This window comes from Colius striatus, chromosome 21 (genome assembly GCF_028858725.1).
Source record: "Colius striatus isolate bColStr4 chromosome 21, bColStr4.1.hap1, whole genome shotgun sequence".
NCBI classification, from domain to species: Eukaryota; Metazoa; Chordata; class Aves; order Coliiformes; family Coliidae; genus Colius; species Colius striatus.
In genome coordinates this window covers 8,520,837-8,542,903 of record NC_084779.1, presented here as the reverse complement: position 1 = coordinate 8,542,903, position 22,067 = coordinate 8,520,837, and the positions used below count along the sequence as shown (strand labels likewise).

Below are 22,067 nucleotides of genomic sequence, written 5' to 3'. Positions count from 1 at the left end.
GCTCCACGGCCGGCCCGCCCAGAGGCCCTACCTTGGCCGTGAGCCAGCTGGAAGGAGGAAGAAGAAGAGGAAAAGGAGGAGGAGGAAGAGTCGTCGGCCGTCTCCTCCCGCCGGCGCCAGCGCCGTCCGCCGGTGAGGCGAGGAGGAGCTGTGAGGCGGCCCCGGCCATGTCCGAGGAAGCAGCCGCCAAGCTGCGCCTCAGGACGCGCAGGGCGCCGGCAGCCTGCAGCCGGGAGCCCAGCCCTGGCCGCGGGTGAGTCCGGGCCGGGTGCGGAGAACGGAGCGACGTCGCCGTAGCCGCCTCCCGCTCTGGCGCCGGCGGGCCGGGCCCGAGGCTCTGGGGTCGGCCTGGGCTGTTGTGTGGCCGCGGCTGGAGCGCGGTGCCCGTGCGGCTGCAAAATGAAGCGCGCCGGGCCCTGCGCCTTCCGCACGGCACGGGGCACCCACGGCAGCGGGACGGGGCCCACGCGAAAGGTTAAGGTGTGAAAATGCCGTTTTTCGTCAGCATGAGGCCCACAGGAGACGGGCAATAATCCCAGTCTTATACAGGAGGGCTGAAGAGAGGCAGAGTGGGGCAGTTCTTGTTTCAGGCTGCTGGGATGAGCAAGCGCCCTGGCAGCTGTGCTGCTTCCAAAACCAGGCTGGGAAAGGCTAAGCACGCTGCTTGATGAGGGCTTGTAAACTCACCTCTAGTTTCTTCTCAAACTAAGGGACTGTCTCTCTTTACAGGACACTGACTGACAAACGTTCCTGGTTTGAAAAAGAAGATGTAAATGAGCGTGACAAAGCATGGATCTTGTTATTGAAAGACATCAGTCAAGATTTCCAGTGCACAAACTGGCAAATGGTGCCCAGTTTGCCAGAGTTCTTGGGAAAGGTAGCATGCTCTGTCCTTGGTGTTTGCATTTTGTGTACTGCTTATAATAGTGACAATTGAATGATGATGCTCACAGGGGACACACTGTGAAAGCTCTCTGAAGTAGATGTTGGGTTTCAGCTCTTTAGGCTCTCCGTACAGCGATGTGACATGGCCTGGTGGGGTGGGTACTACGAGGACAACTGCTAGGGGCTATTTTTAACATCTTGTTGGAAAGAGGTGAGCTGTGTCAGTACACAGCACTAGCCTCTCGCTGAGGGAATGAAACTGGAAGAGGCAAAGTGTGAGAGAGAGGTTAATTACACACAAACAACCTTTATATTGCTCTGGCAGTGTTAGACAATAACAACATGAAAAATAGTCCTTCTAAAGACTTTTTTTCCTGAAGAGCAGCAGGTTGATGTCTTGATCTTTAGGCTCTAAGCAACAGGAAGAGTACCCTATTGTATCAATTTAGAAATGATTTTACTTACACCCATCTCCAGTGCTTGTAAAGCAGTGTACTTCAGTGTAGTTGAGCCATCTCAGTATCTTTACTCTGTTCAGCCTTGATTTATTGATTGAACTGAATTTGGTTGAAAACATTTTTTGTCTCTGTCAGAGTCCTGAAGAAGAAGAGAGTCTACAAAAACATGACGTCTTTACAATTGGAATGAAAGACTTTCCGTGGGTATCATTCCCATCTTTTTGCAAAGAAAAATGTCTAAAACCAAGTGATCCTGGCTCCCATCAGGTAACCCAGAGCCAGACCGACCTTGCACAGGGCCAACCAGATAAACTGAGAAGTTTACCTTCTACAGCTGAGAGAACATGCTATGGAACTATTACAGATCAAGCCAAAAATACAGTTGGGGAAGACACAAAAGGTACTTCAAAACCAGATACAAGTCCTAAATCACATACACTCACTCAACAAAGTTCTACCTGTGACTTGGTGTCATTGCCAAGCTCTGCAGAAGCTTGTAGCCTTCAACAGCGCTGCAGAGGGACGGCACAGAACAGCGGGGAAAACAGAAAAAAGGACAGGGAAGAGCTTCAGATACATCAAGAGGCTGTTTCATTTGGTGAGACCAGATATGTGCCTGCAGAAAAGAAGCCTCCTCTCGTGAGCGTACCTGGAACTGAACACGGCAAGGAGACGGTGGAAAAGCTGAGTGAAGGATCAACTCTGGACAGCTGTCCCATGTGTATGGTTCGTTTCGCTGGAACGTAAGTCTTTTTAGTAACTTCATAGTCTACAAAACCCAAAGTGGTTCTGGATTAAGTAATGAAAACAGACAAAGCTACTGTAAAACCTTTTTTACCTGTCAGAATTACCTCCTCCTAATTCCATTTACTAGATGATAGTGCTTTGAAAAAGCAAGCTGCCCCTGAGCTCCCTGGCAAACCCTGTGACTATTTGCAGAACTAACAGTTGTAAATACCTGAGTATGGAAAGACTTTTTTGGGACATCTATTATAACCTAGAATCCATTCCAGTGCAGCATTTTTTATAGTTAATCCCTCTAGCTCTAAAGTAAGCTTTTCATCTCATACCCATCACGCTCTCTTCAAGCTCTAGACTTCACCGACACGTGTTCAGCAAGTACCTGGCTGCCTCTGGCTGAGCAACTGAGCTCTTCATTTTACATTTACCTTTCAAGGTCTGGGCAAGGTGGAAGGAAGCAGGTTTTTTCTTATGCAAACTCTGGTTAGTACAGCTAAATGAGACTTCAGTCCCCCACTGCTGTCAGGCTACCTTTACTACAAAAACAAATTCCTCCCTCCCAGCAATTAAATAGCTACAGTAAGAATTGTATCACCTCTTGAACATGATTTAATAGTATTTAGGCTGTCAAAACATGTTTTTCAAGAGGTTCTGTAACACTCCAAGACATATTGCCTGCAACTGGGTTTTCTTTTGGAGGCTGCACAAGGAGACAAAAAGAGGGCTTCATTAGCGTTTATTAAATTGTGGTCATTGTATCAAGAGATTTAGACAAAGGCTGAACACTCTTTAGTCTACACCTGCAGTTGTGTGCTCCTGGTAACTCTGTGCTGATCAGGATTATTTTCAATTTTCATTGAAGCTGCTTTAAAAAATATTTTAAGCCAGGCAGCAGGGAGGGTCATGTGAGAACACAAAAATAGCCCTCCAGAAAACTGAAAGCTGCCCTGAGAAAGCATCCTTCCTTGATCAGAAATCTCTCCTTGCCTGTGTCCTCAACGTTTCTAAGGACAGTGTTGCTTGTCCTGAGCATACGGTGTGAGCACTGTCTCCTAGTAACTGACATTATCAAACTCCCCAGCAGCAGGGAACAGCAGCCACAAGAGTTCAGGGCAGATCACAACTGCATCTGAGCATAGGAATTACTTACCCATTAAGCTACTCCATCTCTCCTGTGAGTGCTTAGGAAATGAGAGTAGAAAGGTGAAGAACAGTGCAAATAAAAGGATTTCATTTCTCACTGAACAAATTCTCTGTTATCTGCAGGCTGTCACAGTTGGATGTTGATGGCCACCTTGCCAGGTGCTTGTCTGAAAGTGCAGATGATGTAATGTGGTAAATCCAGAATGAAGAGCAAAGGAACAAGGCCAAGGATGAACCTTTCTCAAAGGAAAAGGAAAAACGTGTCAAGGAAGCACATCCTTGTCTGAAGCTTGCCTAAGGATCACAAACCAGTAACTCAGGAGGTCAAGTGCCACCTGCCTGTTGGGGGTCTTTTTATTTTAAGTCCTCTCAGGTGCATATAAAGTAGTTCTAGTTCCAAAACTGATGCTACAGAATGTCCTGGAGACCCCCTGGGAAATCAGTGTTCATACTCCTGGGTCCTGGATACTGCTGCAAATGTACTGTTACAAATCCCTGAAGGACTGCTTTTGTCTCGTGCACCACAGTTGTTCTGAATCTCTGTGTGTCAAAGACAGCAGCTGAACAAAATGTAATTAGTATTCAATCCAAAAGTTTGCTTCTTTTCCTGAACAGATAATCTGTGAAATAAGCTTAATTAAGAAACCATTCAAGCTTAGCATTTTTCATGATTTTAATATCTAAATAAGAACATATGATTGTACAGTTGACATCTATATCAAAATAAAACACAACCCAGGCCAAATGAAGGGTGTGGGGTTTTATCTTTCTGAAGGAACACAGCTAAATTCAAAACCTTACTTGGTAGGTTTCTAAGTCAGTATCCACTTGATGAACATGACTAGTCTAAACTAATTATGCTCCAGGAAGAACACTTCCCCTGACAGTTTCACAATACTGAAAGGTAAAGAAAGATTTAATACAGTCAGACAGCCCAAACAGCTGCTTTTTACATCAGCGCCACACGCCCCTGCTCTTAGAAACCATCAGTGTTTGAGAATAAAGAACACCTGAGAGTTTGTTCTGGTTAGAAGGTATTCAGAAGACACATCTACTGCTTTGGTAGCCAGTACACATTCTGTAAGCTTGAGAAAAGCAAGCTTTCCCATGAATGACAATAAGGGGCATTCAGTGAGAGTTTAGCAACAGCGAATGGAAGGGATGAAACCAGCTCAAGGACGCTGTTCGTTTACCCCAAGTACAGTTTAGGTGTTTCCTGAAGGGGGTATCATACTCCTGCAGCAGACCCTGGCTCAGGCCCAGCCTTTACAGCTCCAGGTAGTTTCTTGCCAGATGGCTACATGCACGACCAGTCTCACTGTGCCTCTTTCCTCACAGCTGCCTTCACACACAGTGAAGAATGCAACTCCGAAAGGTTCATCTCACCACGCCTGTGCCCTGGACCCCAAACACACACAGTCTGGTTGTGAGCCAAGATACAGAATAATCACAGAATACAGTATTAAAATACAGGAAGAATCCTATAGATTTAATTTACAATGGGGTCTCTTTAAAAAGTGCAAGTTGGACACAGTTTACTGATAAATAATAACAGTCTATTAACTTTTTCATTAAAGTCTTTAATAGATGTGCAAGAATATAAATGATCTTAGCTGTTATGGATTAGTATACCATCTTCTGCACAAGTAAAACTGGTCAGCAAAGATCCCAACTAATTAATGATACAAAATTACAAGAACATATTTACTGTTTTACAATCATTAAATTTGCTAGAGTTCTCATTTACTATTTCAAATAAGACAACTATATATCATTACCAGGTCCATTTGTAATATATTAGGATTTTTTTTTCCAAACCACACATTTAATTACATCCTTCATTTTCTTTTATTTATAAAACAAGTACTTTATATAAAAAATTTCCCCTTCATCATGAACAGAACATTATTCAAACACTTGCACATGAGCAACCAAACTTGTATCCAGCAAACTATTTGGCAACACAGCAACATTGTAAATGCCTGTAAAACTTTAAATAAAATCGAGTAGTCTTTACAACTTTGTTCAGCGAATGTGTCTTTGTTCTTCCTCCCCTCCCTCCCAAAGTGTTCTGAAACCTAGAAAAAAAAGGGTAAAAAAAAAAACCAACCCCAACCCGTGTTTCTAATATTTCCATTTTGAAGTCCTATGCCCTTGCATGTCAAAGGACAGCTTCATCTGTCATATTTCCATTCATGAGCTGCCTGCAGTCACTCTGATAACTATGGATTAGTTTTATTACCAGGGGAGTTGAAAAACACTGAAAGAAAAGTTATTTGGGGTAAATAAAGTAATTGCCAGGAAGAAGGGGAAAATAGGAGTGAATAAAAAATGTCAGATTACATTTAAAAGGTAAATGTTTCCTTTAGTAGATAAAGAATCTAAAGTCCAGGCATTTGAGGCAAGAACTTCTTACTGGTTAAATTATTCAGTGCTGATTAAAACGTATTTTGCTTACTATGAAAAGCTACAGTCCCGAGAGAAACTCGCAACTCAAATCCCAACGAGATCCATGCAAGTGCAGAGCCACAGGTCTGCAGAGCTGTGCCTAACGAGGGGACAGAACGTGTGGGTTGCTAATCAATGAGTAATTGAAAATTTTAAGCAATGTTTTGGCAGTCTCGTCCTAGCACCTCATGACTTGGATGTGAATCCCAAAGATGTCATGTTCAGCACCTAATGCAATGCTGTACCCTGAGAAAACCATATGTTAATGTAAAGAACATGGAAGCGTTGCAGTTCCTCCTGCATTTTACACCAAATCAATTGACATGTCATGGCACAGGGTTTCTTTTTTTCCCTTCTCCTTCCTGGATGATTTGTTTTCCATCTTTGTCTCTACAGCCCACACAATACAATTAACCCAAAATCTAGTAGAAAGAAATCCTGCCTCTGCTGTGAGTACGGCTCGAGGCGGGCACGTCTCCAGAGCCTCTGGAGCTCCCGACAGCGACGCACACATCAAATACATTCGAGGAACAGTAAGAGTTCTCCAAGCTGAGATGTTTTTGATGTAATATATCCTTTCCTTGCCACCCCCACCCCATTCCCTCAGCTTCCATGAGAAGGGATTTGATAGTTATCTTTTGCTTTATCCAATTACTTGAAGATTCATTTTTCTTCCATTAAAAAGTTCACTACTTCCATGGAAATCACTTCACCAACACATCCCATTCTCCTCTGTTGAAAGATTAGTTATTAACACACACTGAGCAACTGTAAGCAGACAGTTTATCATAATTAGGAGGTGTGCTTTATCAGGACAGTGTACTTCATTTATTTGTGGTTATTCTAGAGTCACTATTTCACTTTAAGGCTATGCTCATTACGCTTTTGCTCTACTTCTGAATATTTGTATCGTTGATAAAAATACTTTAAAAAAATCTAATATACAACACAACATCCTTGTAGGTGTAGGCACTACTGAAGTATTTTCAGAAATCCTTGGTGTGCAAATTTAGTCTTTGTCAATCTGCATTGTGGTAAATTTGGAGCTTCAACCAACAGCTCTGGAAATCAATACTAAAGGTTCTAATTTGGAATTAATATTGCCGAGTCACTCTGCGATTCAAATCCTATAACGATGCAAATGAACATCAGGCTGCAGCTGTCAACTGTATGCTTCCTATGTAAATAGTTACTTAATATTAACAAGCAGAACTTACCAGGTTTAAGAACGTTCCCAATGTGTAATAATTCTTCAGTGGAGTTTATCCGTGTAGGCACTTAAATCTTGTACCCAAATTTATGTTTTGATTGCTAATAAAACACAACTCCTTTTAAATATATCTGAGACGTTTAGACAGGTACCACTTGTGAAAAAAGGCATCAAAAATAAGCTTCAACACCACCGTAATATATTTTATTCTTCAGGATGTTACACTGTAATATTCTTCAACTGGTAGCTCATTGCACCAAGTGTCTGTAGAAAGCGTGTGGATCTCAAAGTTTGTTCAGAATCTCCTTTTCCAGAGATGCAATGAATGTTTCAGTCCTTCATGAAACAGGCACAAAATGCAAATTTCCTTCATTAATGAAGCCAGATGTGTCAGTGCCTGGAACTTAATAATCACTAAGTGGCAGAAGACACCCACCAATATCGTTTTTCTCTCTTCTTTGATTTTCAGCAGCAATTTGTTTTTTTTAAGTCATTGGTCTCCATCCAAACTGTGACAGTTCCCCAGCCTTGCATGCATATACTGTAGTTAAGGATAAATTTAAAAGGTCATTCATATTGTCCCAAGGAAGATGTCATTCCTTCATACTGTTTCTTCTGTTGACAGCAACAATGGGTTAGTGTAGTCAAATCCTTCAAATTCTGACTGATCTATTCGCTTTATTATGTCTCTGAAAAATAAAAGCATGGGTTTAGTTTTATCAACAGCAAACACTGTTTTCATTGCTGTACTTGTTCATCAAATAACAAGACACCTGACAGAAATGTGTGTATATGAAGTTGTACAGAAGCAACAATAAATAAGAAAATATCCCATATTTGTATATTCAGAGTCTCAGCATTGGAAACTCGGAGATGTGTGACAAAGGTGCTTCTGCCTCTCCAGTTCAGCAACATGCATACCTACAGCACCCCAAAAGGAGTATATGATGTATGATTGCTGCTTTATAATACCAATTTACAAATAAGAATCAGATACTTTGCTGCCAAGGGCTGGGAATGTTCAGGTAAGACACACTAAAAACCAGTCAAGCACAACACCTACTGTATGCACGGGGAATCCACAGAAACACTTACAAATTGATGTATGTAAGAGACAATTTCATAAAGCTTCCCATTATTGGTGTGCATACACTTGGTAGTTGTTATTTTGTTGTCAATTAGAACCTCTAATGCATGAATATGCCTTGCAGCTCTTTAGTGTCACACAAACAATAACTGAAGCATTTCATGCTCTGGTTTCCCTTCAGCTATTCACTTCATCCCTGCTGGACTCAGAGAATAGGTTGAGGACTATGGGTGTATGACACATAGGCAACACTTTGAGAGAATTCAAGGTTGAGCACCTAGGCACACCAATACCCACAATGACATCTCCAAAGACATAATTACTTGAGGATGAACACCTGCTACCCACAAGTACAGCACGAGAAAGACCCTACAGCAGTGGATTTCTTGCCACTGCAGTAGGCTCCATGGATGGCTACTTACACTGCTCATCTTTACAATCACAAATGTAACCAATGCAACATTTGTACAATTAAAAACTCCCTGACCAACCAGCTAATCCTGGGCATTGAGCCTGGATTAGCAGGCACTTCATGAAAGAGGCTTTCAAATGGTACTGTCTTTCTTTCCAAGCAGTTGAGCTTTGTGGTATAGCAACAAAGAAGGGGGAAAATGAACAGAAGCACATAGCCTGGAACGTGACAGTCTTGTGCCTTTAATTATGAAAGCCTTTGGACAGCATGCAACAACCTCTGCTTGCCAGCACAGCATTAAATACTTCAGATAGTATCTAAGGAAAGTAGGAATCAGTAACTCATTATTAAAGTTAATTCCAAAGCAATACTTTGCAATGTAATTGTATTTGGGGGAAAGAGAAAAACATACTCATCATCTGGGGTTAGCTGCACAGGTTCGCTGGTGAACTGTGTATCGAAGTTATCCAAACCATAATCGTCTGTGATCTGAGGCTGAAATGGAGGGGTTGTTTGCTTCTTTTCCAGCTAAGAAAAGAAGGAAGGAAGATTAAAATCCTGAGTATTTACAAAATCCCTGATGAACATCAGCACAGACTGGCTCTAGACTACTTGCACAGGAAAGTCACCGTTAAATAGAACCTGACATTCAGTTTTAGGCCAGCAGATTTTGACACTAAGTGGTATATGCTCACCCTGTTTTTAAACTGAGAACATACTGCAAAAGCTTTCCATTCCAAGCCAAGATGCTTTTGCAGAATAGAACTCATTATTTTCCCTTTCAAAGGATCCCTAAAAGCTGCCTCCTGAAAAGGCAGCCTGTTAGGTTATGTCAAAGCAACACAGTCAGGCTTGTTTGTTAATGTTAATTCCAGCACAGAACAAATAAAGAGTACACAATATGTCTGTCCCAATCGATTGCTGGCCACATGGGTATGCACTCATTAACAGCAAGTAGTGCTCATCAACAAAACAGCTAAAGCAGACCAACTGAAATTCAACTATGAATACATTTACATGCCATATTTTCTGCTACAGGAACTGGAAACACATATTTATCTTCCTCACCAGGGATCATATGGAATCATTACAACATAACTAACCAAAAAAAGCTCTCTGCTTCATGAAGAGAGAAAAATAATAATCTGAAGTGCAACATGTAACTTCAAGTGATGATTCAACTCACTGGTTGCAGATCAGCATTAGCTGCCTCTCATCCATACAGTCTGAGGAATTCAAACTATTCTTTTACATACTAAGCAGACCATGCAACCACCAAGTGCTCAGTTGCTATTTCTCAGTTCTATTGCTCAGTTCCTTCTGATGAGCAAACAAGCTAGTTCAAAGCATTATACCCTGGAAACAAAACTGTTTCAAATCAAGGGCAGGAACTTCAAAAACCGTGCAAACTGAACCACACTGATAACACACAATGAGAACAGCTATTTCTTCAAACACCTTTTAGTCTAGAAATTTACAGCATTTCAAAGCCATTATGCTGCTTCGCATCATTAGTTGTTTGTTCTACAAACACCTGTGTGTGGAAAGATGATTGACCAAATACTGATGTCCATAGTTATCAATATACCGAGGTAATGCCTTGTACTGAAACTATGTAATTGAGGGATGGAACGTGACAAAGGTAGCAAGGAGTGTGTTAATGCTAGAGAAGACTGACAGATGAAGTGTAGCATTTCAGGAACTGTAAACTGTACCTCTGTGGATTTCTAATTAATACCTCAATAAAAGTGAGAAAACCAAAGTGCCTGTGAACTAAAACTACTCAATAATATCTTTCACTTAAATAAAAGATCCTCACATCTACATATTAATGAGCAAACTCCACATGAGCACACTGGCTGTGAAATCTCATTGGCACAGTAAATAAAGAATCATCATATTCACTAGGCATTAAATAAGAAAATATCATACACTGGAGTCTAAAATTAGTCCACAAATGGACATTGAAAAAAAAAATCCTAGAAGCACAGAATATCTCGTGGCAGAAGGGAGCCATAAGGATCATGGAGCCCAAAATCAGAAGCAACTGATTTGAAACAAACTGAATTCCTCTGTCTTCCCCCACTAGGGAATTCAACTGGCTCCATTTACCAAGGTGTTAATTTTCACATAAAACAGAACAGAGTATTTGTGACCCACCTGCCTTCAAAATAAGCGAAACGTCTCTAAACTTGTTAGTTGTCAGCCACACATCAGACTAAGAAAACCCTTCCATTAGAAACCCAACCTCAAAAGAATAACCAGCATGCTAGTTAAAGAGCAAGTCATGGCAAGTTATTTAACTGGCAATTAAATACACCATCTCAGTGAAGATGCTAGGATGTGTTCTCTCAAAAGATGTACTTTTAAAAATCAATCACAGTTCTACTTTTTAGTATTTAGAGATGCTCTGAGATTCTGTATGTTCTGTAAACAGAATGCAACCTTTGCAGAAGCATCTCGAGGGCTGTTACTGAACACTAAAGTGAACATTTTAATTTGGTCTCAGATTGCCGTTTCAGCAATTGTTATAACCATAACTGTTATACATAATAGATAAGCACATATTGTGACAATTCTTCTATTTGTGACCAGCTAAAACACCAATACTGCAAAACAGTTGCTTAACTGATATGTTACATTCATACAGAGCTCCTTTCATTTAAGGAAGCACTGACTACACACACCAATCTTGAGCCTGTAATGGGCATTAAGTCATTGCTTTACTCACAGAAGACGACCACAGAAAAGTTAAGAATAGAAGAGAATGCAAAAACCCCCAAAGGTGAGAATTCTGTTTGTCAGCATTGGCACATTTCTCAGCATCCTTTCAGAAAAATCCTTGTAGCACCTTTGTCAGCACTGCTATTTTCAGAGTAAGGATTCCAAGCTTTGCTTTGCTTCCAGAGTTGTTTGAAAGGGTCTTACAAAACACTAGTGATTTCTGATGTATGACACAGTTAGGAATTACACATTGATTAGAAAAATAAAAGGAAAATAGAGGTAAATAAATCCAGGCTTCCAATACTACGAGTGTGTATTCTTTTTGTTCAGTAGGTCATCTAAACACTAATTACAGGACCTTGAACAGGATCAGCATCACACTGTTACAGGCTTTGTGAAGAAGGATCTCACAGAGCTATATTAGAACACAGATAGGAAACTTCTCACATGGATCCTCTTGTAATAGAAAGGGAGTGTACTGGGGCAGAATTGAAGGTGACACAGCAAACAGGAGGAAGGATAGCTGCAAGTCCTGGTTAGCAGAATCCCTCAGAGGCACCTGTGAAAGCACTGCCTAACTTACAACAGGTGATGTTCCTGCCAGAGGCAATCCTTGGGTCAGATCACAAAGGAACAAGGATGCCAAAGCAAGTTTACTTCTCGTCCTTCTCAACCTAAAACTTTACATTCAACAGTGTGACTTAAAGATATGAAGCCAGAATCTCAATCAGAACACTTGTGTAACAGAACTTACACTGCAATAGTCACGATATTCACAAGGTCCAAATAGGCCACAGAGCATTTCACAAACATTTTGTCTCTGCAAAAACAAGAGCCTAGCCTTTGCTGATAACTACCTAGTTTGACTCGCTGTTACTAAGCTCAGTAACTTGAAGATCCTTATTAAATTACTTGAAAACTCTGTCTGTAGCTACACTTCAGCCTAGGGCAAGATTGTGGCTTTACGGGTGGTCAGAAAAGATGTTTTCAAGAACAGCAAGGGTAAATTCAAATTCTATTACGTAAGTCATTCACCACTAACAGTTTCCCTTCTGGTAATGATGCCAACAGGCATGCAATTGATTAAAGGCTGAAATACTATTTCAGAATGAAATTCTGCTGAAGTGAACCCTTCCTGCCTTCTCTGAATCGGGGAGATGTTTTAATCACAGTAAGTATAATCCACTTACACTCCCCTTGTTATATTAAGGGATTCATCACCACAGAAGCTGGCACTTAAGAACTGTGGTTATAAACCAGGATGTTACTAACATTTCTGACCATGAGTTTTGAGCTATATATCTATTCAATCTGTATCAATGCTCAGCTCATGCTACAGGGCATAAAAATCAACCATGGTAAGAATCAGAAGGAAGTTAGTTATCTGTATGAGAAACATTGTAGGCTAGGAGCATTTGGAACCATTTTTACCTTCCTCTGAAGCTTCTGGTATTGGCTTTGATAGAGACAGGCTATCAGACTTGATCATTATTCTGATCTGTTATGGCCTAGGTGGTATATACAGTTTGGGTTAGCCTTGCTGGCCACGGGAGGTCACCGTTCCTCTAGAGAAATATCAGATAGAAAATCAACATTGAAAACTCCCTCTGGAAGAGACCTAATGACACTAATGGAAAATCACAATTTGTTTTCATGCAACATATCCTCAGTGATAACAGTATTAAATGACACAGCAACAAGCCTGTTTTACATGTGGCTTTGCATGGAGACTGGAATTCCTCGTCAAGTTTTGTCTTCGCGGTTTTAATGTAAAAACCGAAGTGCATTCCTCAGGCTGTTAGCCAATCCTCAAAAGTCTTGTGCTGGGAAAGAAGCAGATAGCCTTCTCCTCCTGTTTCACCATCCTTTGATGGAACACACTGACAAGAGGCATCTTCTACACCAAGATCTGCAAATTCTCTGAAGAAGGTCTTGCAGATCTTTCACACTCTGTTGTATCTGACAAACACTGAACAGTATTCATTTTCCTTAATATCCTTTGGAAGACTTTTCCTGAAGGTTTTCCAGCTACATTAAGGAATGCATTAGTGTTGCTCCATACCAGCAGCAGTAACATACTTGAGCTTTCAAGTCCATGTGCCACTCACGTTTGTGCTCCCCAGAACATGCCAAGTAAATGGGGAAATGGTCCATCTCAAAAATCCTTTCACCACCATTCAATGCAAGGCTTTTCTTAATCTTCCTGGTCACTGTAAGCTACTGTCACTTTTAGAGAAAATGATTCAGAATGTAAACAGTAGATGTCTCACTTACAACAGGAGTTTATACAAACTGTACTGGTTCCCAGAGTCTTAATTGGATATATTTTATGGGTCAGTTCCATAGGAAAAAAAGGGAAGGCTTCTGTGTGTTTGCAAACAACACTAACAACAAAAGCCAAATTAACACAAATAACAAAATCACAAACTCAAATCAGAAATAAGTTACTACAGTAAAATTCTCTGTAATAATTAACAAGGGATTCAATTAACTACATTAAATGATATTGGAGAGAGATGTCAATATAGCTAAGTAATATACAAGCCAGGCAGCAGACACCAATGTAATTAGTGCTCTGCATATAAAACAGAAATCCATAAATAATTCAGCCATTTAATTTTTCTCTAACTTGGCAGATTACACTCAGGACTGAAAAATTCCCTACACACCTCTTACTGCTGCAATACAACTTATAGCTCAAGATATTTACATTTCTTCCAGAGGAATGGCATTTGTGTGCAATTAGAGGAGACTTAATTCTGATACATCATAGGTCAGGAATACAAACTGCAAATTTATTTCAGATCTCAAGGCTTAGATTTCTAGTTCTATGTCCTACAGAGTTGCAGAGGATGTTAGAATGTAAAAAAAGAGTCAAAGCTCCAATCTCTGTAATCTAACCTAAAAACCAAACAGGTAAGCACAATGTAAGTGAAAAGTGGTTACCACTGACCAAAATGATTACTTGCATTACCAAAATGGATAAGAAACCTGGTGTTAAGGCCAGGACATCTCATTATGCTTGGCACAGAGTAGACAAAAAGGTGATGAATCACAGGAAAATCTTGCATTCCAGGTTTAAGATGAAGGCATGGTAAGTACAGATGGAGATCTGAGGAAATCATGAAACTGTAACTGGGTAGTGAATTCCAATACATCAACATCCCACCAGTTATCAGGTCTTAAAAAGGATAATGAAATCAAAGTTGTAAGGAAGGAAATTATCTCTTCCCAAATGAGAATGACAGCATGAAAGAAACCACAAAATGAATATTTAAGAACTGGAGTAGAGTGGTAAGATTATCACTGAGTCAGTTGTGCATAAGCATTTCAACAGCAAGGCGTTCAACTAGATGTTAACCATCAGACTGCCTCTTTTATGTTACACTTGAAGCATAAAAGCACTCTTAAATAAACCCTACAGTGAACTTGCAGCCTTTCACTTGAGAAAAAGAATGAAAACAACCCATTGGTACATAGAAAAAAAATCTTCCTGCTTCTGTACACAGCTCACTGTAGCAGTGGCTTAGCATATAAGGGATAAATACCATAAAAACAGGCACTAGGGTAAGAAAAGACTTAATGTACTTTGAAACAATCAAAAGAAGGTTGTCTTGGCATTTCCCTGAATGCTGTTAAATCATCCTATATGCAGGGTGACTAATATAAAATGTTCTGAGCTGTGCCACACACAGCTCAGATGACTAACACTGGGAAAAGAATGTTTATGGTGCATGTGCCCACTTTGCCATTATTTATTTTTCCATTTCACTCAAGCTTTACACAGAAAAAGAAGATTTTTAGCATTAGACTCATTTCCTTGTGTTTCAACTTGAAAAGATGTGGAAAAGCTTTTAAGTCAAAATGTTTTCTACTCATCACTTGCATTTCAAAGAAAATTCCAGTAACTAAAAAAGCTTCCCAAGCACCTTTTCATTGTCTCCTGAAGGTATTACTCAACACTTCTTTAGAAATTTGGCTTACAATTTATCTGACATTAGTCTCCTGAGCAGCACTGTTCTGACTGTAGCACAAAACAGCAGCACAACCATCTCAATCTTCCCAGTATTTTCAAAAAGTAACTATTCAATACCAAAGCTTTTAGCAAAAAATATTAAAAACCCCTCAAAATTCAAATGAGCATGAACACTGACCAAGTACCCTCAACTGCAATTAAGAGCTTCAACTAATAAACAAAACACAAAGCCACTCTTCTCTTTTCCTCTCTCAAAGAGCTCCACAGAACAGAACAGAAGCCCTACAGAACGTGCTGCTCGTGCTTTACCACCAACTCAGGCACGTTGCAATACAGCACTGCTGGGCAACAAACATACAAAGTGACACTTGGGCTTAAGGGAGAACACAAAACAAGGCTTGTCAGGCAGAACTAAAGACAGTCTCCATTACATGAACAATTTTGTAAACACTGGAGTTTTTAAAACATTGTCTCCTTACGTAGGGAATGTCTCCTCTGAAGAATGTTCACAACAAAGGTCTGAACAGCAGGCTTCAAAGTCGAAATGGAATCATGCAGTTTTCTCTCCTCCTCTGAACTTCTTTGATGTTTTTAAAGGCACTGCTGCCTGCCTGTTCCTACACTTCCTGTAGACTTCCTAGGACTATGAAAATATTATCTGCATATCTTTACACTGTTCAACTATGTATAAAACATGTAATGCTGCTATGACACTGTCCTGACTTAATTGTTTTATAGCTGAGTCAATAAATGTGACAATGTCATTTCTGTGACGCATCTCTACGATGAAGACAGAAGTAGGCACAACTGCCAAGTAACAGAAGCTTTTAAACTAGTTTCACTAAAATGTTATGCTTGCAAAACAATTGAAATGCAAGTCTACTCCATCATGAACTGAAAAGCTCCCTCATACCAGCAGCAATAGTCAGAGAATCACTTTAAATAAGTACTGCTTTAGCCTTTAAAAAGAAGAGATCTGATCCTACTCACACTAACTCATGTGACTAAAAGCTGTTATCTACCTGATTAATCCTACTGATTCCAAAATACATGTCATTTGTAAATTCAGATTTGTTTTTCCATTTGCAAGTAAATTACAAATGCCTCATGTACCTGAGGCACCTCATCTTCCACGGCTGTGTCTGAGCTGCTCTCGTGACACTTCACGCAGCCTGTTGCCTGTGTTAATCAACGACTAACCTTCCTGCCAAGGCAGAGAGGTTTCTAATCAGAAAGAGAAATGAAGTACTGGAATAGCATTCCATTAGCCTGTCACTGCTAGTCCACACTTCCTTGTTCAGTGGAGGCTGAAATGTTTACTAATAGGACTATATGAAATGACTACCCAGGATAGTAAAACACTGAATTATGATACCAGCAATCTATGCAGTCCTTCACACTGCAACTGCAGGCACCTTGTGCATGTGTTGGCTAAATTTTATAGCAGCAGAACCCAGTGCATGAGTTTGCACAATCTACAAATGGAAATCAAGTAATAAAAGGTTCCAGCAATGCTTTTGTATGTTGTTAAACTTCACTGTGTATTTTTAAAGTGATACCCAGAAGCTGTAATTGTTAAGAGTCTGGACACAAGCCAGAGTTCTGGTCAGGAAATAAAGCTGGTTTCCATTATGGTCATGAAAAAGTTTGCATCTCCATCACCTGCTGAATGCAAAATAGCTTTTACATTTATGAAACTCAATTTTACTGTTTCTAATGGTGGTGTTACAGATGCACACAGATAAGAAGCTAAAAGAATCTCTTCCATCTGAACAGATATAAACAGAAGTATTAATTTTTACCAGATCCCAGTCTATGCTGCGGAAAAACGTATGAGACTTGATATCAGAAAATCCTGTCTGGGGCTGACAGCCAAGCCTTTCTTTGGGATCCTGCAGAAAACACAGAAACTCATATTATATACTCTAAGCCACTTACAGCCCACGTTTCTCAAAAGCCCACAATCCCTATTGCTATGTCAAGTGCTGCTATGATAAATATACTCTGCCAATCAAGGGTTTAGCTCCTTTTTTTTTAAATCAAGTTTGTCTGACATTTCATTTTTAAAGGTGTTTTACAGCTATTTAAAACAATAAAGATTTCTTCAGTCATGTGTAAATCCCATTATTTTCTCCATTTAAAAAAATCAGTTCTACATGTTAGAGCCAGCTTAATTAAACAAGCAGCAGATATTACAGAGAAGAGTTTATAAACAAACATATAGTTGTTTTTTTTATCAACCAGGTGCAGGCCTTTAAATCAAGTGCTGTGAGATTCCCTCACCAAATTAGCAACTAAGAAGTGGGGTTTTTTAACATATAGGATACCAAAGTTTTATAGATTTTCTTTACAGTAAGCAGATTAACTTCTTAACTGTATTGCTTTCAACAGGAAGCTCTGGCTTCCAGATCTTAGATGCTAAAAATAAGAGAATGTTATTTACCTTGTTTAAAAATCCTTTTAACACATGGGAAGCCTTGACAGAAAGAAACCTTGGAATCCGGATTGGCTTCTCAAGAATAACTGTTACAGGTTTAAAAACAGCAATATTGGTTTTTGGTTTAGGACATTGACCATGATTTCAATACAAACACTGTATTCTTTACATATGTTACTATTTGGAAAATGGGATGATATGAAGTTAATTAAAATAATACCAATCAAAGGAGCTACAGTAGTTAAGATAAAATGACTGTACCTTGGAAGAGGTAATCTTCAGTGTTCATGTCTGGATTGTCAGTAATAATATCAAATGGAGACCTTCCTGCCATCATTTCAAACATCAACACACCAAGAGCCCACCAGTCTACACTGAACCCTGTAAATATTTGTAGAGCAGATTTTCAGCCAGGACTCCTTGAACTTATGTGTTCTCTCATATAAATGAAGATCAATGACCTGGTTCTACAAAATCCTGACATTCTCTACTTTCACTGAAGCCACAGACATCATGACTTACACTGTTGCTGGATGAGACTTAAGTTTTCCCAGTTGGGGTTAGGAATCTAACCTGTGTAAGAGTTTGCAGGTGTCTGCCAGAATGCTTCAATGAAAATTCAGTGTATTTAAACAAAACAAAATTAACAGATTCAATCTACTGATAAGATCAGTTCACAAAGAAAGACACTGGTTAAAAAGACTATCATATTTTTGACTTCTGCATGAGCAATAACTTTGTTATTGCATTCTGTAACCTCATCTGGGGGACAACAGTAGCTGGTACGTCAAGTTCTTTAAAGAGTGGACTTGGTTTTGCTACAGGATCATTTAATAACCATTTTTCATGGCTTTGTAAGAAACTCAAATGAGTGGTTACAAGAGAAAACCAAATTATCTTACTTCTAAAAAAATTACAACTGTACAATTGCATTCAATTGTCTCAAAATAGCACAAAAATGGGGAAAGCTAAAAATAATTGCATTGGAGCTAATCTACAACTAGAACTTTGCTCTGTGACTTATTATAACTACCAATTGTTCAGTCATAGCTTACCATATTCTTCTCCTCTGAGGATTTCTGGTGCAATATAATTTGGTGTCCCACAGAAAGTGCTTGTCGTGTCACCAGGGCCCAAACCTTCCTACACACATAAATCACACAATAAATTAAAAGCTGACCTCCTTTTCCCAAAATTTCCCTTAATTGGACTTACAAGGCCAAGTCATTTAGGGAGCCGAAAGGCCTTCCTTTCAAAAAAGGCAATGTTAGAAATACTCAGTGCTCAAAGCTGGCTCATGACTTCAGAGCTCATCTTCAGCAAATTAATTGACTACAGTCAGGTCACAACACACTTGTAACAACATTTTGCTTACTATTTCCATATATACTTAAAAAACTTCAGATAAAACCCAGCATTGTTAGAAATTGGTGCAGTATCTATTGTACAGAGGGCATGAGACAAGCTTCCTCATGACATCACTGTAACATGCCATAACCGTTCAGAAATAAGCAAAATCAAAATTAGTATTATACACTCAGTCCTTGGAGTTGTAAACATCAATATGTTGGCAGCTGCAATTTCATCTTCAGAAACTTATTCTCTCCAAGAAACAGATTGGACTCTAATCCCACTTCACACACGAGCCAGAAACAGTGTGGCACTAGCGAGGAGATTTGAACAACAAAGCGACAAAAGAAAAATCCTACCTTGCACATGCCATAATCTGTTAACTTGATATGACCCTCTGCATCTAAAAGAACATTGTCCAGTTTTAAATCTCTGTATATTATGCCTCTTTCATGTAGAAAATTTAGAGCAATACAAATTTCAGCAGCATAAAACCTGAAATTAAAAAGGAGAAAACTTGTATTAGCATCGAGGTTGTACAACAGCTGGGGCAAATTAAAAAGTCTGTTCTTAAACAGTCAGCTTTTATCTACCTAGTATTTATTCTTTATCTACCTAATATTTAGTCTCTATCCTAAAGTTCTTATTCAGAGAATTCCAAGTATGACTTACAAGATCTGTATTTGCAGCTTAAGTGATGAGGTTTTGTGGTAGTGCAAAGTCATGTTTTTGTCATCTCCTACCAACATGACTAATTCAAAATAAGACCAAAATAAGCAGAATGGTTACATCTTCTATCAACAGACTAAAGAAGCATGATCTAAATATGAAGCAATAAACAAAAGCATATAGAAGTAACTGTTACTGCTTATCAAACGCTTATTAAAAAAATACATAACCTTGATTAACATTTCTTACCATTCTAAACTTAAGACTCAGCATCCTGTTCTTTCCTATCTATTCATATTATTCTATGGATTAAAGTTTGGAAAGCATTTCATATAACATTGAGAAAGCCCCAGTAACTGTGTCAGTACAATACCTTGCATGTTCTTCAGGAAGTTTCCTCTGCCGCTGCATATGGAACATCAGATCTCCTCCATTTACATACTCTATGACGAGAAACAATCTGAAAGTATATAACACAATTAATGGGTTCCAAGGAAACTCTCCAGAAGAAAAACTACTCTTACCCTTCCCATTTGAGCTATTTCAACTTCCACTCTTGAATTAAACTTCTAGATTTCTTATAGTTACAGAAACTATGTCAGAGGAAAAAGACAACACTTATTTGATCCATACCACATAGGATCACATTCTTTATTTAAAAGCCAGACTAAATGTAAAGGAGAGGCAGCTGCATACAACAGGCTACTATTTGGTGTGAAGCCTGCAGAACTACTGGAACAGTACAGAAGACAACAGCATCTGCCCAATGTTAGCAAGGTACTTACTTTGCAACACCTCTAAGCAAAAAACCTCTAAGCATACAGTGACATGCAGACTTCCTAAAGAATTACTTAGAAGTAGCAGCAAACTCACAGGAGTGTGCTAGAGGATGGCACATGACAAAATGGGAAGTTTACCAAAAAAACGAGAAATTGTCGCTCACAAGTGACAGAAGACTCAGAGGAATGCAACTCAAATTCCCTTCCACAAAATGTAAGTTCTAGCTGAACAGCATGACACAATGACCTCTTTTTGCCAATGAAGTTAAAGTGATCATACAAAGTTATTCCTATTCAACCCTATGATCAGCATTGAACTCTTCCTGACACACTGGTGAGAAACATACTAGGAATAACATTCCTAGAAGACAAAAAGTTCTGTTATTTGTGTAGATGGACTGAGACTAAAGAATTTGAGGACTGAGACTCAAGTCACATATGTCCATCATTCATCAGAGAAGAAAACTAGATCTGGTAACCCAGTAGGACAGATAATGGAATCCCACCCTCCCTTGACTTCAACAAGGCCTCTATCTGTAGAAAACTGTGAATGAAAAGAAAGTCTAATGGACCCACTTCTACTGCTCTGTATGGAACACATTCACTAAATGGAAGCTCTGGCCATAGAAAGGCTGCAACATTAAAGATGATTAGGTCCTTTGCAGAACAAATGTTTGAAACAGTTTTCTCAAAGCAAACAAGAGAAAAGTCAGTAGGGGAAAGAAATCTAGGTGGACATACAAAAAGACTTCTATTACAGTTTGCAGGAAAGGTTTCATCCTAGGGAAAATATGATCCAGGCAATGCTGCCAAGGTCAGAAAGACCTACAGGACAGAAACATGCTGAGTGAGTTTCTTATGAAGGTTGCACTGTACCAGGAGGCAGTATTTCCTTATACACCTAATTTTCCATGAGTTGAAAAACCCTTTCCATATAGCCACACACTGGAAAACATTCTATTTGGAAAACACAGGCTCCAGTCTCTCAGGCTATCTATTTAAAGAAGATTTTTCTTCCTTTAAAAAGGATTCTTCATTTGGAACACTTAAAGTGTTGAGAACTTAGAAGGTAAACCAGGAAAACAACATCACTGGACAACCCAGCTTGCAAGTCTTTCAGTGGCTTCCCCACAGGATACAAACACTGCACTAAAATTATATAAACAACAGATAGAAGAAGTAACAATGCCATAAGTAGGTTTTATTACAGCATTCCTGATATTTTTTGCTTCCAGTTTTCTTATCCTATTTAGAAACTCCCAATAGTTTTATCACTACTTAGAATCTGCAATTTATTGTGTCAAATCATGTTCAAGCACAGTATGGATACTGGCAGTCCTTGCTGGTTTTAGAAGGATTTACTCAAACACCAATGGTTTTGCAGTTCAGAGGTTTCAAATTGTTGGCATCTGTGGAAGACACTTCTCCAACAATTCCGGGTAGGCCCAAGGCACACATTTTATTACAACAATAAAAAAAGCAGAAGTAAACAGCTAGATGTCACATCAATCAGCATCTTTAGGTACACATCTTATCTTAAATATTTCTTTAAAACTATATGGAAGAGAAGGAACAAGTTATTCTGCAACTTCCCCCTTCCCATTAGCACACTTATACAGGAACTGTTTTCATATTACAAATGCCCCAATACATCCAAATTCACCAGTGACATACAAAAGGAAGGGCATGAAAATCCTTCTTCAGTTTCTTCACACTCCAATTGCAAAATACGAAGGAAATAATCCACT

The 22,067-nt window shown here is 39.4% G+C and overlaps 2 protein-coding genes across 6 annotated transcripts in view; one reads left to right on the top strand and one right to left on the bottom strand.

Annotated features, from left to right (window-relative positions):
- The first annotated feature begins 11 nt into the window (after positions 1 to 11).
- On the top strand, positions 12 to 5,282 carry FAAP20 (FA core complex associated protein 20). Its single transcript, XM_062013149.1, has 4 exons — positions 12 to 253; positions 730 to 877; positions 1,479 to 2,086; positions 3,351 to 5,282. The coding sequence occupies exons 1-4, from the start codon at positions 168 to 170 to the stop codon at positions 3,421 to 3,423; spliced, it is 915 nt and encodes a 304-aa protein (XP_061869133.1). The 5' UTR covers positions 12 to 167; the 3' UTR covers positions 3,424 to 5,282.
- The window catches only part of PRKCZ (protein kinase C zeta), a 45,772-nt gene continuing 28,394 nt past the window's right edge, over positions 4,690 to 22,067 (bottom strand). For 4 of the 5 annotated variants that reach the window (XM_062013144.1, XM_062013147.1, XM_062013145.1 and 1 more), the window contains 8 exons: positions 19,914 to 20,000; positions 19,231 to 19,366; positions 18,577 to 18,664; positions 17,783 to 17,902; positions 17,528 to 17,607; positions 16,887 to 16,976; positions 8,797 to 8,912; positions 4,690 to 7,574 (listed from right to left, as the gene is read on the bottom strand). In XM_062013144.1, the coding sequence (XP_061869128.1) occupies positions 7,487 to 7,574; positions 8,797 to 8,912; positions 16,887 to 16,976; positions 17,528 to 17,607; positions 17,783 to 17,902; positions 18,577 to 18,664; positions 19,231 to 19,366; positions 19,914 to 20,000 (805 nt within the window). In that variant the 3' untranslated portion in view covers positions 4,690 to 7,486. The remainder of the gene's footprint in view (positions 7,575 to 8,796; positions 8,913 to 16,886; positions 16,977 to 17,527; positions 17,608 to 17,782; positions 17,903 to 18,576; positions 18,665 to 19,230; positions 19,367 to 19,913; positions 20,001 to 22,067) is intronic. The other variant, XR_009820231.1, reaches the window with a different exon arrangement.

Coding starts and splice junctions, on each gene's coding strand:
- FAAP20 (XM_062013149.1), top strand. CDS start 168: ATGTCCGAGGAAGCAGCCGCCAAGCTGCGCCTCAGGACGCGCAGGGCG. Junction 254..729: donor GAGCCCAGCCCTGGCCGCGG/GTGAGTCCGGGC, acceptor CTCTCTTTACAG/GACACTGACTGACAAACGTT. Junction 2,087..3,350: donor ATGGTTCGTTTCGCTGGAAC/GTAAGTCTTTTT, acceptor TGTTATCTGCAG/GCTGTCACAGTTGGATGTTG.